Raw genomic sequence first — 20,675 nt, forward strand, 5'->3', positions numbered from 1 at the left:
AAAAGGATATTCACTTACCAAATACACATTGTACATAGACAGCAACACTTGAAAAACGTTGTAGAATAACAAAATTTGCTTCAACTGAAACGGCATTCGGTTTTTCATGTAACGTGGTATTACAATCAATACCACCAGCAGGTAAGCGATCACGATACACCCGGACACAGCTATCGTTTCCATAAAAGTCCACGGGTTACTCAGACCCGGGATCTTATTCACCACGCCGTTCATATTTATCATTTCCAAAATAAGTTTCTACGTTATAAATTTTTCATCACCAATTTTGGTAGACAACCCTGGCTCCGAAAATCGCCTGTGATCACAACTCTGAAATCAAAAAAAAATTAATATATTTCATCAATTCAATCAGACGGAAAATTTCACTGGACAATTAGTGCAATGAAATAAAAAATTTTAGACGTTTTGTAACATTTTCAATTTAAAAAACCGCTGCCAAAATATGTCTGCAGTCTGAACAAGTACCTACCATTAATTCAGAATTATTCATATAAATCTCCACATGGAACGTGGTCTCCCACTCTTTTTTATGGCCCCCGTTATTAGGGACTTCTAGTTCATAGTGTTTTACAATTCAATATTTTTGCACATCTATTTTTTTTATTCATGTACTCTCCTCCTTTTTTCCGTCACCATCTCAGTCATACATTCTTCTATTTTTCTTCACAATATCTCACATTCTTCTGGCTTACTAATCTTCTATACATCACCTTTCTTGCTTTTATATTACCATCTGATTCATGTCTCTTACTCTTGAGCTAATTGACAAGATCCCGGTAAATCTAGGAGCTTCGGAGAGGATTATTCGGGATTCTTCTTAGAGATCGAATCGGGAAGAAAGAGATTCGTAGATGAACGAATGTAACCGACATAGCCCAATGAATTAGCAATTTAAATTGGAATTGAACAGGCCACATAACGCGCAGAAGTGATAACTGCTGGGAAGGTGGACAGAAATCTTGTTAAGGAAGTTGTCCTTGTAGACTTTATACTGCTAGAAATTATTAGTCTGTTACATTACAAAAGAAAAAAAATTAATAGAACCTACACTGATCTCTACTTTAAACAGGGTAATTGTAAATAGATGTAAATACTTTAAAGCTTTTCACATCTACATTTAATCATCCTGTATTAGGTACTTTAGGATTTCTACTATCTACAGGTGTCAATCTTCTATACAACATATATATTAGCTATCAAAAATATTCTCTCCAGGCTTAATGTATCAATAACGTATGATGAAGATGAATCGAGAGATAAAAATCTTATATCTTCGTAAATGAAAAAAAAAATCTTACCTTTAATTTTTTACATATTGGACGAAAGCCATAATTAATTATAGTAAATATTTAAATACATAAATAAATAACTAGAAGTGCGAGCACCGTCGCACGAATGTTTATTAATTGTTCTTAAACGACCGAAGCACGAGCTTATAGTAGTAAACATAACATAAGGATGCGTTCACCATGATAGACTTTTTATAAAATATTTATTATTTTTTTAAATCAAAATCTTGTCTCACATCCGATGACTCCGTATTCATTACTTATTTTCAATAAAACCGATTTAAAATACTTGTATTAAAATATAACGAATGCATTTTGTCAAAGTCTTACTATTAATGACAACGTCATTCTGAATTTAAAATTGTTTTTTTCTAGAATTTTCATTCTTTAACTAAGTTATACCAAAGAGGTTAATAATATCATCAAGGAGGTTGCTAAAGAGAATTTCAATAACAAGTTCAGTTTTACTCTGTGATCAAAAAGTAAGGTGAAATTGTCATTTAAATTTCCCGGGCAGAATGGAAGGTAAAATTTTTTGCCTAAGTTACTAGAATTGTTCATAACATTTGCTAAGTGTTTGTTTGTTAAAAGGATATCATTTAGCTCAGCTGAAACCATTTCGAAGGATGTTTTGTGCTTCAGACGCGTCAAGACTTGAAATTGCCTTAATTTTTTTGGCAATAAAGCCAAAAACTCATCTCACATCGTTTATCAGCCACAGTATTCACCTGATTTAGCTCCGAGCGACTTCTGGCTATTCAGCAAACTCAAAAGACTGTTGCGCGTACGCCGTTTTGACACCATTGAAGAGATAAAAACCGAATCGAAGAAGATCTTGAAGGCTTTACCAGAAAAAGTCTACTTCATCTATTTCCAGGACTGGAAAAAGCGTTGGCAAAAATGCGTCTTGTCGGACGGCGATAACTTTGAAGGGGATGAAATTGATTTGGAAGAATAAATAAGGAATTTAGATTTTATTTACAAATTCATCTTACTTTTTGATCACAGTTTTACATGAGGTTGTATGTGAAAACGTAGATGCATAGGCATAAACATTGCGTTTGTTCTTCTACGTTTCTTTTCACAATCACTTATCTTTTATCGAGGCTTCATTGACTTGATCACTTACAATAACGTGATATTTCTACTGCTTAGATCTGCCTTAGACATTAGGGATTCATCCTCACTGACTTCCCCTTTGAACGCCAAGGTAGACACTCTCACATCGGAAATGAACAATAATCATATTCTGTAGTAGGCTACTTAAAAAGATCAATCTGTTAATTGTTCTGTATGTACCACTGCTTAATAAACCAATCTCCATCCCCAATCACAATGTGTTTAATGGATTTTTAACATTACTACTGTTGGGTATGATAAATCGGTGCGATACGTCGGTATTAAATGCACCAATGTTGAAGAGTAGATGTCAAATACCTTAAGGATTCTTATCCTATGATACCAGTTTTCTCATAGAATTTTCTTACACCTTTTGACATCAGTCCAAAAGACTTGAGATTTAGTTCAAATACCGTCGACTTAATTGAGAACACATTTCTTCTACTTTTATGAGAGATCGGAAACGGAATAAATGTAATTTCAAATTAAATTTTATCTATTTATTTTTTCATTTATATTCGTTATAATATACATAATTATAAATATAACTAATACATTATCACGTTGCTTTTACATCATAACCATTATTAATTTTATGATTATTGAATCCGTTTCCCATTTTGATTTTGTTTCGTTTGACATAACTCTTTAAATAGAAGTTCATGAATAGAACGAAGAAGGAGGTGATGCTGAAGAAACAGAAGTAGTTGAAGTAGGAGGATATAGGGCACGGCGTCCACTTTTGTTGATAATACAAATTGAGGAGTACCAAGACAAATTGCACCTGAAACAAAACGTAACAGAAGTCACTTCCGTAGATTTAAAACTAACGCCAGATAATCCTACGTTGATAGAAGTACCTTATAATGTTATTTTACAGCACCCTCAGATGATTAGGAGGTTTAATTTTGACAATGATACAAATGTTATTAATGAAGGTTTTACTATTCAATGAAATTCACGCTGAGAACAATGTAAAACGAAAGAAATTTCATATGACCATTGTCTATTAATACTCATTTAGTATTTCGTACTAAACTCATAGTAAAGGTCGAGGGAAATCGCTGAATGCGGACAGCGGAGGAACCTATACCTTACAGTGGGCATCAGGCTGAAATATTAATGATAATTACATGCATTAAATGTGTGTTATTCTAGATCTATTGATTCTTCCAATTGTTCAAATTTCTCCTATAAAACATACATGTAATTGTTTCCATACCCATAGCAAAATGCAGGGGTCAAATGCTTATAAAATTTCCCGTATCACCTAATATTGTTGTGAAGTTTTCAAACTAGTTCACGGACCCTTCCGCACCGTGAACTCAGTACCGATGGCCTAAAGCCTTAGGGCTAACAGCACTAACATCATCAGAGAAAAAACAAAAAAGTGAAGTCTGTAAATCTGATCTTCTTGATTCTAAACTGTGTTTTGTTCTGTGTTTTATATTACACGTTTCAATATTTTTTAATAAATTTCCAAGAAAACATTGCCAAGATCCCATTTTATTTTAAACTAGAATCGAACTATATATCTATAATTGGATCATTCAACTTAAAGCTCCTAGAGCTTCTCTTTCTAGTTTTATTATAACTTCAAGAAAACATTGCGATATATTTTCTACAAGTACTTTCAAAATTATCTCATCATAATTCAGGGATTTTTTACAGGAGTGTATCTTAGAACCATTTCCAGTTGACCACAAAAGCGTTGTCACACTACTTTGGTTATTATGTTCTCTTAAATTACCTATTGTTCTCACTTTTATTATACATATATGATAAGAATCATTGATAATTTTTAATCACAGATAACTTACAAGTTGAACCATAGTCAAATATTTCTTCCACCATAGATACTTCTCGAAGCGTGATCCCAATGTCGACAGCCCGTAGTACGTATACATAATGGTATGAACCAAACTGTTCAACATTCCAATAAACACGAAGTGATCAGAAGGATGATACATATAGTATAACCAGCCCCATGTCACCATAATGCTATGGTGATAGACATGAAGGAAAGTGACTTGATTATCCTTTTTTCTTAAGACGAAGAACACCGTGTCCAATAGATCTATTTGTTTCGCGAGGAAATAAGGGAAAATGTTTCTTGTGACCTGAAATGTTGGTGATATTTTTTTTTATCAAAAGTTTACATAAAGTTACATAAGGATATATAGTACATAGTACATAGTGCATAGTGCATAGTATATAGTGCCTAGTACATAGTGCACAGTGCATAATACATAGTGCATGGAATAGAGTGCATAGTACATAGTGCATGGTACATAGTGCATAGTGCATAGTGTATAGTACATAGTGCATAGTACATAGTGCATAGTGCATAGTATATAGTGCCTAGTGCATAGTGCACAGTGCATAATACATAGTGCATGGAATAGAGTGCATAGTACATAGTGCATGGTACATAGTGCATAGTGTATAGTACATAGTGCATAGTACATAGTGCATAGTACATAGTGCATAGTGCATAGTGTATAGTACATAGTGCATAGTACATAGTGCATAGTGCATAGTATATAGTGCCTAGTACATAGTGCACAGTGCATAATACATAGTGCATGGAATAGAGTGCATAGTACATAGTGTATGGTACATAGTGCATAGCACATAGTGCATAGTGTATAGTACATAGTGCATAGTACATAGTGCATGGAATAGAGTGCATAGTGCATGGTACATAGTGCATAGTGCATAGTGTATAGTACATAGTGCATAGTACATAGTGCATGGTACAGAGTGCATGGTACAGAGTGCATAGTGCATAGTACATAGTGCATGGAATAGAGTGCATAGTACATAGTGCATGGTACATAGTGCATAGTGCATAGTGTATAGTACATAGTGCATGGAATAGAGTGCATAGTACATAGTGCATGGTACATAGTGCATGGTACAGAGTGCATAGTACATAGTGCATAGTACAGAGTGCATGGTACAGAGTGCATAGTGCATAGTACATAGTGCATGAAATAGAGTGCATAGTACATAGTGCATAGCATATAGTTTAATATCAGAAATTTTTATTAGTTCATATATGTATCAATAGAATGGCCTGTATCAATAGATTATATATACCTTAAAATAAAATGCCTAATGTGTTACAAAGTTAAAACAAATTGATGTAATATATTCCAGATTGATCGTTCTATTTATTGTTTAAAGGTAAAAATAGAAAATAAATTTTAGGTCACTTATGCGTTAAAAGATGTAAAAAAGATAATATCAATTTTCAACGCTTGGACTACCAAAGGAGTGAAGTTCGAACCGAACTACCATTCGCTCAGTTTTAATAGTTTTCTAAGAAATGTCCAGTTTAATGAATTTAGGATCCTTTCTGATATAAGGCGTAGGGTTGTCAACATTATTAGGAATAGTTGAAGCTGTATCTGATGTTTGCGTGAAACAACATAAATTTATATTTTGTTGTATATAATTAAGAAATTTCAAGATGTAATTTTTTAAATTAATTTTATATCATAATATTATACATAAATTTTACTGTTAAAATCAACTAAATTAAAAAATGTTAAGCTTTACCAAAAAACACAATGTATGTAACATTTCAATTTCATATATTTAAAATTTCGAGAAGTATTATAAAGTAATACAAATTTTATTAAAATATTTTAAAAAACGTTAAGTCTAGCAGAGGCTAACGAAAGAATACAGAAAATTTTGGCCTTATTTATTTTTTATGAACATTTTTTTAATGAAAAATAAGTACTACAATTTGTATGTCGAAATTCGTTAAAATTTCGAGATACAATTTCTTTAAAATGTATATATTAATTCACTGTAAATAAGCAGAATACATTAGTATGTTACACTATCTAAATCAATGGTTTGAGATATAATAGATAAAATTATGAAAATATGATAAGACAAAGCGTTTTAAAGTTATTTATTGTTTACTATCTATCTCAGCCATTTTTGTACTCGCAGAAGTTGTTGTATTATAACATATTTAAGGGTGATCAGTTTATACTGATGATTGAAAATTGCTGAGAAATGATCTATACACATATATAATCACCCTGTATACATAAACCAATAAAAAAATTCAACTAACCTGTTTAAGAAGTTTTCCCGTTGGACATCCGAAAGGGAATAAGCCATTTTTTATCATATAATTCGTATACTAAAAAAATAAATAGATGTTATTATGAACGTGCCTTTAGCCAGCGTGAGTCACGTTTCGCAAACATGACGCGAATTTGATGTAAATTTTATAATTTTTATAGTTTTAAATATGATTTATATTGCAAATGTTAATGATAGATAAAATCATTATGTTCCACAAGTACTTATATAACCGTTTATTTAGATTAATATCAAAATTACTCAAATATTCTATTTGTAAATCATTTAATAATATCCATATAAATATACATATTCTATTTCATTATAGGCTTTCCTAATACCAAATAGATCGAGTAGACCTCAAACCTGCGACATATGATCGCAAATCTTAGACCACTACCACTAATTACTTGATTATACATAATCCAAAGTGGAAAAAAACTTAAATATGATAAACATTGAGAATTAAAAATAATAAACTTTAACTTACTATAATAACAAGGTATGCTGAATAAATAACTTGAAATGAGTTATATATTAACAGCAATCCTTTTAGTTTGTACGGTTGTCTGTTTTTCATGTACGCAGGTAATATTTTCAAAACTATCAGGAGGTATAATACGATCACTATAGCCGCTGAAATCAGTGTCTCTAAAGGAGACCATGTCTGCAGATCATCTGCAACAATAAACGATATCTATAAAATTTATAATTTTAAGTATTAATAATATTATTTAGCTTAGTACTGGTGACTATTTTATGCCCCCTCCCCCTTTTGGGGACCTATCTTTCCACCTGTCATGTTTGGAGAAGCGACGTTATGGATTCGGGTAAATAAGTTTTCATGTTTAATTATTTTCTTCCTTTCCATTTTCTTTTGTACTATCCTTTTATACTTCTAAAAATCTATCTTTCCTCTCTTTCATATCTTCTTCCATGCGTCTCCTTTCTTCTCTCGTTTACATTCTAAGGTCACAGTTTTTATTTGTTATCTGTTTGTATATTATCACAGTTTTTGACTCATTTTTTTTAAATTTCATAATTTTATTTTAATATTTACATTCATATTTTAACAGAAGCATGCTTCTAAGCTTCTTTAACATTTGTTTTGCATTCTAGAACCTTCTAAGAAATAAGATATACTTCCTATTTCTTGGGATACCTAACCGTCTCTTTATCAAATCTTTATTTATTTGGACCTAGTTCCGAATATTGTTATTGTTTATTGAAAACTGCGCCATTTGCAAAACTGTAGAAATGTTGAACCTTCTTCTACGCTCTTTCCAATCTTAACCTCGGCATCAGAGCCGAGGGGACAATATAAGAATCAGATTCTAAGTTTATTTAGTTTTTCTAAATACGCACATCAGCAAAACAATATAAGTTTACAATAATTTCATATATTAAAGGTTAATGAAAGTTGTAAATAACATTATAGATTTAGTAAATAACGAAAAGATAAGTTAATGTCTATTTATTGATGATAATGATGTCCTGCCAGACATATCCGTCGACGGCGAAACACTTTTATTCATAATTTGTTCGACGTTCGTGAGAGCAAATGTAACTCGTAAAACCGAATTAAGTTTTAAAGATTCGGTCACAAGTAGCATAGTGAAACTACTATCTGCTACTAACTGCTATCATTATATATGTTATAGGAGAGATTGGGTCGAGTTTTCAGAATCTGGCGTCAAGATGTTGAATGCGCGTGCGCCCAAAATTATTAGTACCAGTTTTGACAGCATTTCGCCACTCCCGTCACTAAGTAACAAGATCCTCAAAAGAATCGCAAGATATTCCACAGGATGCTACGTTGCGTTTCAGAATATCTTTTTACCGTAGATATTGTCCTCTAGTTTGCGCTTTCCTGAGCTAAGCTCTGAATTAAAAACTAATTTTAGCAACCTCGAGGAATACATTCAATAAGTTATGTGGAAAAAAAAAATCCGGAAAAAATGTACAAGCTTGCGTTGGTTGCACTGATTAACAAAAATAATTTTCCCCTATATATAAGATATTTTATATCAGAGGATGTCTTGTGATTTCGATAAAAGGTCTATTGAATGAAAAAAAAGACTGAAAATGAACTAAATAATTTTTTAACTATAATAAAATACGAACAATCCATGTTAAATTAATTTTAGTCGAGATTTTTATTTTCATTATATTAAAGAGCAAAAAACTATTGGTCTACAATATATTTAAGCATTTAAATATATCACTGAAAGCATCAAATCTAATGAAATCGCTTTCTATGTTATTCATCTTGGCCCTGTGCATGTTACATCTACAACTAAAATAGATGACAGTGACGCCATCTTTTGAAAATTATTCATACTTACTTAGTATCCTTCGTGGCCTCAGGCACAATAATTTTGCTAAAGATCATCACATGATCAAAATCATAATTTAAGATTGTATAAAGGACATACAGACAAACATTTATATATATATATATATATTATATATATCTAATATATAAAATTCTCGTGTCACGGTGTTCGAACTTGAACTCCTCTGAAACGGCTTGACTGATTTTTACCAAATTTAATATGCGTATTCAGTAGGTCTGAGAATCGGCTACTATCTATTTTCTATACCCCTAAGTGATAAAGGTTGTTCACACTTTAAAAAAAATTTTTATTTTTTTAACGAAATTTTTTGTTTTTATTTTTTTATGATACAACATACAAGAATACATACAACCATAAATTTTTACTCCTCTACGATCAACCCTTACTTTTTATTTGTAAATTAAAATATCAATTTTTTTTGCAAAGCAACGTTTGCGGGATCAGCTAGTATATATATATATATACATATATTGGTTGATTATTAGTTTTGTACATTATAGAAATCAAGTAGTGTAGTCCGAGGTTGGTATAGTCGCGCAGGAAATTAAAAACTTTAGTTATTTTGGATGATAAAGGTAATTAATTATATACACCTATGTTGATATTATCAAGCAAGTATCCTTATTAATTAAAACTTTACTAAACTATGAAGTATGTAAAACATAGGTAATAATGACCGGATCTGCGCTGCCAATGTCATAACTACACTGTCGGTTCCACAAATGGTCGTCAGACGAGAATCTTTCTACCCCAATGGCCTTGATGTTACACGTGGCCGTAGTTACAGAGAGGTTTACTGTGCTGCCGTTCCTACCTAAAGCCTCTCTAACCATTTTCTCAATGAGGGCGGCGAGTGGCAGTCTGACCATACTTCAACAGTTTGAAGAACTGACAAGCCTTTAATTCATTTAAGTGGACTCTGTCATGGATTGAATACGCCGGGTCTTCTATGAGAGAACCTCGGGTTAAATTACTCCATTGATTAACATTTAGTTTGAAGACAACAAATAAGAGCCGCACTTCGACTCGATCATAGGATATATCTCTTTATATCTTTATGTTACATGATTATTGGTTATAAGTATCATTAATGTATAGCACATATCTGAAAGTCAATGATTTTAAAAATAGAAAATAAAAGCGTTTTCAAAATTCAGATTACTAATATTAGAATTAATTATAGTTTACTGTCTATACAGAGTAAGAAAATCACTCAACACGTGTTTCACCCCTCCACGGGGCATCTTCAGGAGTTATGTTACACCGATTAGTGCCAAACACAGAGTACAATCACATTACAGTACAGAGTGCACCACTAAATGTGTGGCTAAATATTGGTCCTTTTCTTACTTAGACACTATGATACAATAATTTTGTAATAAACTTCTTTTATTTATTACACTATAATTCAAAGACATTATGTAAATTTGTCTTGTAAAACAGTTACATAAGATTTAATAATTTTATGAAGCAATTTGTGGCTTGTACTTTGTAATATAAATAATGTTATATGATAAATCGTAAACATAAAATATGCGTCGTTTTTGAAACTAGATGCCAATTATTTAAAACAATAACTTGATATGGAACAATAGAGAACTTAGAACGAATCAAAGAAACGACAAACAAAGCACTGTTAGTTTTAACGTAATACGCAATATCTAAGACATCAGAGTTGGTTTACGTAACCTGTTAGTGCCAAACACAGAGTGAATACTCTGATTTGGCGGTGGCAGTAGTGTAATTCGCATTGTTTGCCGTATGTGCATTTATCAATGGGCTGTCGGGCGGTGCACTTTGTTGCACGACTACCACTGCATGTGCGGAAGTGGCTAAATATTGGTCCTTTTCTTACTTAGGATGGACTTCCGCAAGGTAACGCCTGTATCCATCAAATATCTATGCAGAGGTAAAGCAAAAGTTAACTGTCTTGTGTCAAAAATAAACGAAGTAAAAATATTTCGGAGTGATCAATATATACAGGAATGGACATAGGTGTTTGGCTTTGATGATTTTTGCTGACAAATCAGCTAGAAATTCACTGCATTATACCTTTATAACTTTAACCAACCAGCCTGTATATCTTCTTCTTTTCAGTCAATTAAAGCCTACAAGGCATAGACCTCCACCAATTGACAATGACCAGACGTTTCCTGTCCGCATTCAGCGATTTACCGCGACGTTTAATATGTCGTTGGTTCATATAATGGGAACCTAGCCACGCTGCGCCTACAGGCTTGTGGTCGTCACTCTAGAACCTTTCGGTCTCAACAGTCATCAATTGGAGAAGCGATGTACCTCACCCACTGCCAATTCAGACGAACTGTTTAACACGTTCACTGCGGCTTGAGGTCGATTCAGCCTCATGGTAGACTTTGCACTGGTGCGGCGCGTAAAACTCGTGTTTTCTCTCTAGTGCGGCGGCTGTTTACATTCAACCGTATGAGGTATGACAAAGACAAATATAGCTTTCTTTATGTCTGCCAAGCATTGACTCAATATTGTAAAAAAATGATTGAAACATGAGGCAGAAAAGGCCTCAACCGCACTACTAGGAAGTTCAGCTTGAGGCTGATTCGACCTCAGCCGCACCAGCTGAAAGTTCTTCAAAATTGGGCCCGCAGTGAACGTGTTAAGTTACGTCTTTGTTCTTGGTTCTATATATCTTATATATAAAATTCTCGTGTCATCGCATGCGTGATTAAACTCCTCCGAAACGGCTCGACCGATTTACATGAATCTTAGCGTGCATATCGGCCAGGGTGGAGAATCGGACAACATCTATTTTTTCATCTCCCTAAATGGTCCAACCCAAAGTTTTTTGTTTTTTTATGATGCTGCATATAAAAATACATACAATTCTTAATAGACATACCTCTTCCATCAACCTTTATTTTTTATCTGTACTTAATGTTTCCTAGAAATAATATATATGGCAAAATAACGTTTGCGTGTTCAGCTAGTAGTTTTATAAATAATTGTGCGAATATATACAAGGTTTATAAAACCCAACTTGTGATACAACTTTGATCCCAACGTCACCAACCTTGATACTCGGAATGTTATATATAATTATGACCCAGTTATTCCAATTTATATAATCATTAATCCATGCAGTAATGACTACCCTTGATTCGAAATAAACATGGCAATACCTTCCGCTAGTAAACTTTAATAATTACCTCGACAAACAATCTTGTTTTATTATTAATTTGTATAAAAGTAGAGACGGTTAGAATATTGGCAACAAAGTAATCATTAATTGTAAATAAGGTTTCATAACACTTGCAAAATAACTTAGAATATCAATCGGAAATGCTTGTCACATTCCAAGTACAGTTGGGTTTCAATTATATATCTATATCTTTATACTTAAGTGTCAATTTCGTGATGAGTTAGACTCTTTCAGAGTTAGGGAAAATGATATGTGCTTATATAGCAATTTACACGTAAAAGATAGACACGGATAGCTATTGTATGTTTGTATTAAAAATGTAATCCACGGATTTTCGCAACGACTACATCACACGCGCGGGCGTTTAGCTTTTTTGTGCTATATCACAAAGACATAAAACGCTTAATAGAAAACAAATGCAATCTAAAAAACTCACTAATTCATTATAATTAAACGGTTTTATTTAGTTCGACCCGTACGGAATTTGTTTATTTATTTGGGTCAAATTAGAAATTGAAATTTAAGCACCTTCCCGTTGTCAGATTGATCTGAAATTTGGTACACACATTTAATTTAGATGACAATACAATATAATAAAATCAATAACATTATAAATCTAAGATGGCCGCCGATACAAAATGGCGGATTACATATTTTTCCTTAACCCCCTCAATATGGGTATCAAATAAAAGGGCTACACTAGTAAAACACGATGATTATGTCAAAATTTAAAATTCAAGATGGACGCCGTTCCAATATGGCGGACTAGGTACATATTTTTCCACAACCACCACAATATGGGTATCAAAAAACCGTTTAACTTAAAAGTTTTTTAAATGTATTTATTTATTTTTAAGATTACATTATTTCAATTTCTCACGTTTTATACCGCCTTACAGAGTTCTAATTCTGAGCTAAAAGAGCCGAAATTATAAAGGATATATTTTTAGTCTTAGCTGCCTTATTCTCTCTCTCTCTAAGCTTCACTGAGATAAATGAGTTAGTTATAAAAGAGTGATATATCCCCAGACCGAAAAAATATTAATCTCTTTTCTTATCAGGGATACATTTTGCCCATTTCTACATCCAAGGTATGTGAGCAACGGGCAGAACACACAAGATATTCACTCGGGTGACACTGCCAGAAGAAGACGAAAGACGGTGTGGTAACAGAATGGCTACTACAAACATATCACAATTGAATATTTGATTAAAAATTCTGACATTTCTTATATACATGTTATTCACAGACATTGACACTACAAAGACTTTCCTTTTGTTTGGAAGATATACGCTTGTGATTTTATTATTTTTATTAAATATTGGAATCAGAATAAATGGGAGGCTTCAATCCTTATCATCACCCAAAACGCCACATTATCCTAGATTATTGTACAAGGATCATTGGTAACTTAACAAAGTTAAAGAGAAAGAAATCCAAGTCGTGTTACGCTAGGAAAAGAAATTGTAAGATAAAATTATAAAGAATTGAATAAATCAAAATAAATCAAAAATTGAAATATATAATAGTTTAATAAATAAATAAAAATAATAACGTAGAAGCAGTAGTCTAGATATGATAGGGAAGTATGTAAGAAATAGTAGAAAATGTAAGATATAAAAAAGGGTCAGAGTGAAAATGAAAAAGTGTGAAAAATATTGAAAATATTGTCCTTGCGTCCTGCAAGGGTCATTAAATTAACCACCAGAAGACGCAGCGTGGGTCGGTTCTCTGCTAGATGGACCAACGCCATACTTTCAGCGTACACCATTATGATGCCATCGTCTTATTAGACGTGGTTTATAATCATCACGGACCGTTGAGAGCGCCCAAAGTCCCCTTATTCTCCAAGTGGAAAACGCATTGTGCCGAATTGATGATAAATGGTGAATGCCAAGGTGACGAGATTAGGCAGCAATCACCGGGGGCTCGACAGCATTTGCAGACTGCGGGCAGGGCAGGGCAGACGAAAATAACAAACTTTATATATACACACACACACACATATACATATATACATATATATATATATATATATATATATATATATATATATATATATATATATATATACACTTTGTGAATTCAACTTATATAGGATTGCGACTACCCATAAGTTTCCAGAGAATGGACAATAGCGTTCTCTACCACTCCTTTCATAGATATATTTTGCTTTAGGGAACGATAATTTCCTTAAGTATTTCATATTGTCTATTGTCACAATATAATCGTCTAATTGATAATAAATTATGTTGTCCGTTTATGCTATGTATTATATATTGTGTACATATATAAGTTATATATATAGGCCCCATGTTCTTATAAAAAATTTTGCATTACAAAATTGACTGTCACTACTTGTGTGACCAATGGTAGACCGGTGGTAAGGGATTGAGACTTGCAATTAGGTCGCGGATTCGATTCGCGCTATACGATCTCGCAGACTAGTTAACATAATATTTATATACATATATTGTGTTAAATTTTTTTGTATTATATCTATATTACTACTTGTTTCATGTACCTTAATAAACATCTATTAAATATCATAAAACATATTGTATATATTGTTTCATCAGAAAAAAAACTAAAGTAGACATCTATTACTTACAATCTTTAAAGATTTCTATAGACGGCATCTTGAATTTCTGTTTATCGTCCACTAAAACAATTGATAACTGAATCTTTCAATATTACGAAGATGATATAACACTTATGAAGCTACAATTGAATCTAAGCAGATTAAAGTGAAGTTAAGTTATTTACGCTGAAACTATAACTTAGTAACTAAGGTAATGCAGAAGCGCTTTGTATGCTAATAAGTTATATCTCTTCTTATTGTTGTCTGATATTTATAGCAGTTTAGATTTTTTCAATAATAATCCTTTTAAGGTTTCTAACATTGAAGTATTTTTTTAAAATAATTTTATACATAACGGCGAACTTAATGTCGAAGGCTTTCTCTACCAGTTAACCGTTAGGCGGTACAGAGATGAATTAATGAAGGTATATATATTAATGAAGGTGTATGTGTATATATATATATATATATATATATATATATATATATATATATATATATATAAATAAATGCGAAAAGAGTGAGACTCTGTGTTTGGCACTAATCGGTGTAACATAACTCCTGAAGATGCCCCATGGAGGAGTGAAACACGTGTTGAGTAATTTGGCGGTGGCGGTTGTGTGATTTGCATTGTTTGCCGCATACGCATTTATCAGCGGGCTGGCGGGCGTTGTACTTTGTTGCACGTCTACCACTGCATGTGCGGAATTGGCTAAATATTGGTCCTTTTCTTACTTAGGATGGACTTCCGCAAGGTAACGCCCGATTCCATTAAATACTATAGTGATGGAGTTTTATAATAGGAACTTTAAAAAATGATCAAAAAAGCTCCACTTGGTAAAGTTAAAAAAATATCAAGGAACGATGTGAACTAAAATGGACAATTCAGTAAATGATTTCATAGAGCAAGCACCATTTAAGAAATCATATCTTCGCCTTGTTATATTAATGTCAATCTATACAAATAAATGAAATGGGAGTGTCTGTTTGTAATATCAAAATAACAGCTTGTTACTACATGTATATGAATAAATATACCATACATCTGAACAAAATTACATTTATTTTTTAACTTTTTCTGTCTATCTGTCTGTTCCGGGTAATATCTGAAATATCTGGACCAATTTTGGTGGGACTTATACTGGCAGATAGCTGATGTAATAAGGAGTAACTGAGGCTTCTTTTATTACAGAAAATTCATTTCAAAACATTTTCAAATTTTAAACTAAAAAAAAGAATGTGAACTAATTTTTTGATAAATTCCACGTGGACAAAGTCGGTGTAACATCTATATCGGGCACATATATAATTTTAAATTCTTTTATAAATGATGGTCTCCCGTGTTTCCTCCATCATCCCTTCTCATGTTTGAGGCTTTTATTTTCAACACCATGAATCATTTTGACTTCAATAATAAAAATAATCCGTATCATGTTCAATAAAGATCTCTCTAATTTGAATTTAGAATTATAAAAAAGGAAGCACCTAATTAGTAATAAAATATTGTAATATACTACCATCAAATTGCTAAAATAATAATAACAATAAAGAATATATAATAATGAAGAATTAATAATAATATCAATAAAAGAATAAACGTTTAAATTTTTATCATCAGGCATCAAATCCAGCAATTTTAACCGTTTCTTTACCAGCTCTAGAACGCCCTACAACACCACACAAATTATTGCACCCCCCTACCAGAGCATCCATTTCTGTCCTTTCCCTTTCTAGAGTCGTAATTACACTCCAACCTATCCCCACGCTTTGAATATCTACACTGATGGGAGCAAGCTGGAGGACTCCTCCGTGGGAGCGGCATTCGTTGCTTTCCTGGTAGGCCGCCAGACCGCTTCCGAAAAATACAGACTTCACTCGTTTTGCTCGGTCTTTCAAGCTGAGCTTCTCGCCATTTTGAAAGCTTACTCGTGGGCCAGTACAACATACCCGAACACATACACAATTATTCACACGGACTCACAATCGGCCAAAGCAACACCCACCCCATCGTCACACAAATTCACAATCAGATACACGCACGCGCGTCACCTACATTACACTTTACATGGGTCAAAAGCCACAAAGGCGTCGTCGGTAACGAGGCAGCCGACTTGGCAGCAAAGAGCGCTGCCGCAATGCACTCTACACCGGCTTATGTCTACTTCCCAATGAGTTTCGTCAAGAACGCAATCCGCGCTGAACACAACCGCATTTGGCAGGTTAGATACGAGAGCTCAGCTCAAGGTCGACATACCATAGGACTCCTTTCGAAACTCACCGAAATAAACAAACTGCGAAAACTCATCAAGACATCTTTCCATCTCACACAACTACTAAACGGGCGCGGGTACTGCAAGCAGTACCTGCACCGTTTTAAAATAATCGATAATGAGACTTGCCCATGTGACGACTCCACAGTACAGACTTTTGATCACTTACTCAGACACTGCTCCCGATTCGAATCAAAAAGACCACGTGACCTTATGTGAAAACCTTAATATACCTCCGTTTAACTTACCGGACTTTCTCAAGAAAAAATCAACAGCAGAATCTTTTGATGAATTGGCCCGGCACATTGTCCTAAATCTCAAGGCATTTAACGGTCTGTAGCGCTTGGGCAGTGACTTGAAATAAAATAATGTAGCAACTAATATATAATTCATTATTCCAAATTGTATTGTTAATATTTATAAATTTTAGCCGTATTTACCCATAAGAGAAAATTGTGTAAAAAAAATTGTAAAAAATTATAAAACGCTGTCGTGCCTCGCAGCTAGGAGAAGAAAGATCCGTATCAAATAGCGGCAACCCTCTCCCAACTGTCTGCGTTTAGTTAAAGCGAAAACTAAATGTTGTAAAAAAAACACTAGCGATACAGATTAGAATTAATAAAAAAAAAAAAAAACATTTGTTTACGGATCCTACCAGAGTAACTGAAACTAGTGCAACTTGTATGGAAAATATACTTTACATGATCATTACGATAAGTAAAATTAAAATTAATAAGATAAAATTCTAAGTAGAAAATATTTAAAAAAGTAATTTAAAAAGTGGTAAAGTAAAAAAAATAATTTTGTGCCAGTAACAGACTGAAAATAATGAAATTTAAATTAATCCAAGAGCTACCTTTTATACCTAATGATTTAAATCCAAATGATTTATACAACTCATTCTTTTTAAATTTTCATCAAGTAATAAATGTTAATAAAATTCGCGAACTGCCTTTAATTCAAGCTATAAATACTAAATCATTTTGTCAACTTACAATCTTCATTAACTTCAACCGGCTCCATCTAGATTTACTTTTATATCTAAAACAATCACTTTAATCACTATAAAGTCTTATAATACAATCAAAAGGTATCCAACATTAGAAACCACTATTGAATCTAAACTTAATTAGGGAAAATTTTGATATTTATGCCAAAGTATTAGGTCGAAATAGTGAAGCAACATATGTCATTGTATGTTAATGCCGTTCTATATCTACTTTTTGGTAACGTGTCATTGTTCGTATAAATCAACTAAAACGAATCTATTAAAGTACAACATATATTTTTGCGTAAATATATGGTTAAGACACAATAAAGTCCGACAACAGGTCAAGACTTAAAGTATGATTAACGAAGTTTTATAACATAATAAGTACATTTTTATTGTATTGTTAATTATGATATGTAATTGAGATTTAATTAATATTTTATTCTTCTTCTTCCTTTCAGATGATGGTTGCCCACTGCAAGGTATAAGCCTTCATGATCACCAAGATGACCGGTGATGTGCTGCTCGTATCTCCTATCACTGCCACTTCAGACGCAAATCTTCAAGTTACGTCGGTTGTTGGTCTTCTGGGGATCTCCTCATTTCTAATTTGATCACGCAACGAAACTCCGAGCATAGACCTCTCTATTGCTCTCTGGTTGTTCTTGAGCTTTCATATCAGGCCCGTGGTAAGTGATCACGTCTCGAATTCGTAAGTCATCACCGGCAACACCTATTGTTCAAAGACCTTCGTCTTCAGATATTGTGGTAATTTGGACCAGAAGAGATTTCGGAGCTTATTTTCTTTGGGTGACCTTGAGCCTTCATATAAAGCCAGTGGTAAGTAATCACGTCTTGGATATGTAAGTCATCACCGGCAACACCTATTGGTCAAAGATCTTCGTTTTCAGACATTGCGGTGTTTTGGAAGAAAAGAGATTTCGGAGCTTATCGAACGCTGCCCATCCGAGTTGGTTTCGGCGAGGGATCTCTTTCTCTAGGGAAATGTAATAGTTTTTTTTTATTTTATTTTGGCCTCTCGTTTCCCCATCTTTAGGAAGAACAGGGACGTTAGTCTTCTTTATTTATTTTTCAACTCCCTTTTTATTATCTTTCTCTTATTTCATTCATTACATAATCTATCTTCCTACTTCTTTCATTCCACAATTTTCTCAGTCTTTCTCTTCCGTTCTATTAGCCATACATCCATTCTCAACTACAATATTCCAGGTATATTTATTTACAATTTTCTTTAGATCTCAGTTTTATACAGGTTTACATTATATTTTTTAGGTGGATCACGGTCTGGTTCACGCCCGGTTCACAGAAGCACGAGGTGTCCTCCTTAAGCTTAAACTGGTGAAGGTACTCAAAATCCCTCGTGGCCCGTGAAGAACTGGAACAAGACCGCGTCCACCTCGATACTGCAGAGCACGCGATAGGCTGAGACGGCATCTGGAACTTGATTACTCTGTTATCATTACTGTGTACATATCACTAATGAGATACATTGGTGGTAATCGAAATATCATCATAGGTCAACGGTGCAAATCTCATGTGATCTTAAAATTTGTGTGAAATTTAAAGGAAAACTTTTGAATATTATAACGTGGGGAAGCCCCGGTAAAGTGTTTAAACATTTTTAATAACAACTTAAAAAAAGTGACAGACACATGATAATCACAAGAAATAAAGATAATCACGTAACGCCTAGATTTTATTTTTAAACAGCTAACAAATGTTTATGGGTGTACGAATATATAATAAAGATCCACAATATATCTAAGACCTTCCATTTTTTAGTTTTAAATCTAAAATTAAAAGTATATTATCAAATAAATCTTATAATTGCATTTAAGAGTTTTTAGTTGATCGATATAGAAAGAATTTTTGTTTGTTGTCTCAACATGGTTGATAAAAGAACAACTGTTGAGTTTATGGTCGGCTCTTATCAACAGATCAGCGTTCGGAAACGTTGGTTTCTTACTGCTTATAATGTTATAATAATCGACGACTTAAAAGCACATGTAAATGCCGACTTCAATAAAGATATTTTGAATTTAGATTTGAAGACTATTCTTTTGGTTCCATATAGAGAGTACGTGTGACAATTCGGCCTCCTAATACGTGACCTCTTCGGAGGTGAGTTACCTCCCGAGAAAAATTATAGCTAAGTGTGTTCGAAGGTGTATTTGTACAAAGAGTATTTACAATTTACAAGACACAATAATAGAGACCACACTACTGATGGCGTCCGAATTCAAATCATTCTTGATGATCATGATTTTAAATAAAAGTATAGTGGTCGTAGTGGACAGTAATAAAGAGCGAGATCGCTACGGTTTTTTAGTGTCGCAAGCTATTTTATAAAACTAGTTCATTCTAAATTCAAAATTGCTTTATTATACCAAAGAGGTTACCTATATATTTGAAAAGGTTGCTACATAATTTTATTTTAATAACAAGTATGATTATATATGCAGAGCGTAGATGCGGCATAAACGCTTATATCTATTAACAGGAAATTTCTATAGTTCGTTATATAATGGAGACAGTGGACGGGTCAGCCCAGCAGTGGACGTCAAATAAAACAACGGCAGTAAAAGCGGGGATATAAAATTATTATGGTCGTAGTGGCCAGGCATACGGAGCGTGAATGCTACACGGCCAAATATCTACCCTATAGTATACTCTTTTCAAAGATCAAAGGTTTGATATCTCTGAAGATATCAAACATAAAATATTATTTTTAAAAAATCCAGTT

General features: G+C 33.1%; 1 protein-coding gene across 1 annotated transcript in view; it reads right to left on the reverse strand.

The window, feature by feature from the left end:
• Nucleotides 1-17,993, reverse strand: part of LOC137931130 (very long chain fatty acid elongase F-like) — a 31,912-nt gene extending 13,919 nt beyond the window's left edge. Inside the window, exons 1-2 of the mRNA XM_068774529.1 lie at nucleotides 17,916-17,993; nucleotides 19-330 (exon numbers count right to left, since the gene is read on the reverse strand). Of these exons, the coding sequence (XP_068630630.1) occupies nucleotides 19-243 (225 nt within the window). The 5' untranslated portion in view covers nucleotides 244-330; nucleotides 17,916-17,993. The remainder of the gene's footprint in view (nucleotides 1-18; nucleotides 331-17,915) is intronic.
• Nucleotides 17,994-20,675: the final 2,682 nt, after the last annotated feature.

The sequence above is a fragment of the Battus philenor genome, unplaced genomic scaffold (genome assembly GCF_028537555.1).
Source record: "Battus philenor isolate CCGP_79_NKW_IND1 unplaced genomic scaffold, ilBatPhil1.0.hap1 SCAF_7, whole genome shotgun sequence".
In the NCBI taxonomy this organism is placed as follows: domain Eukaryota; kingdom Metazoa; phylum Arthropoda; class Insecta; order Lepidoptera; family Papilionidae; genus Battus; species Battus philenor.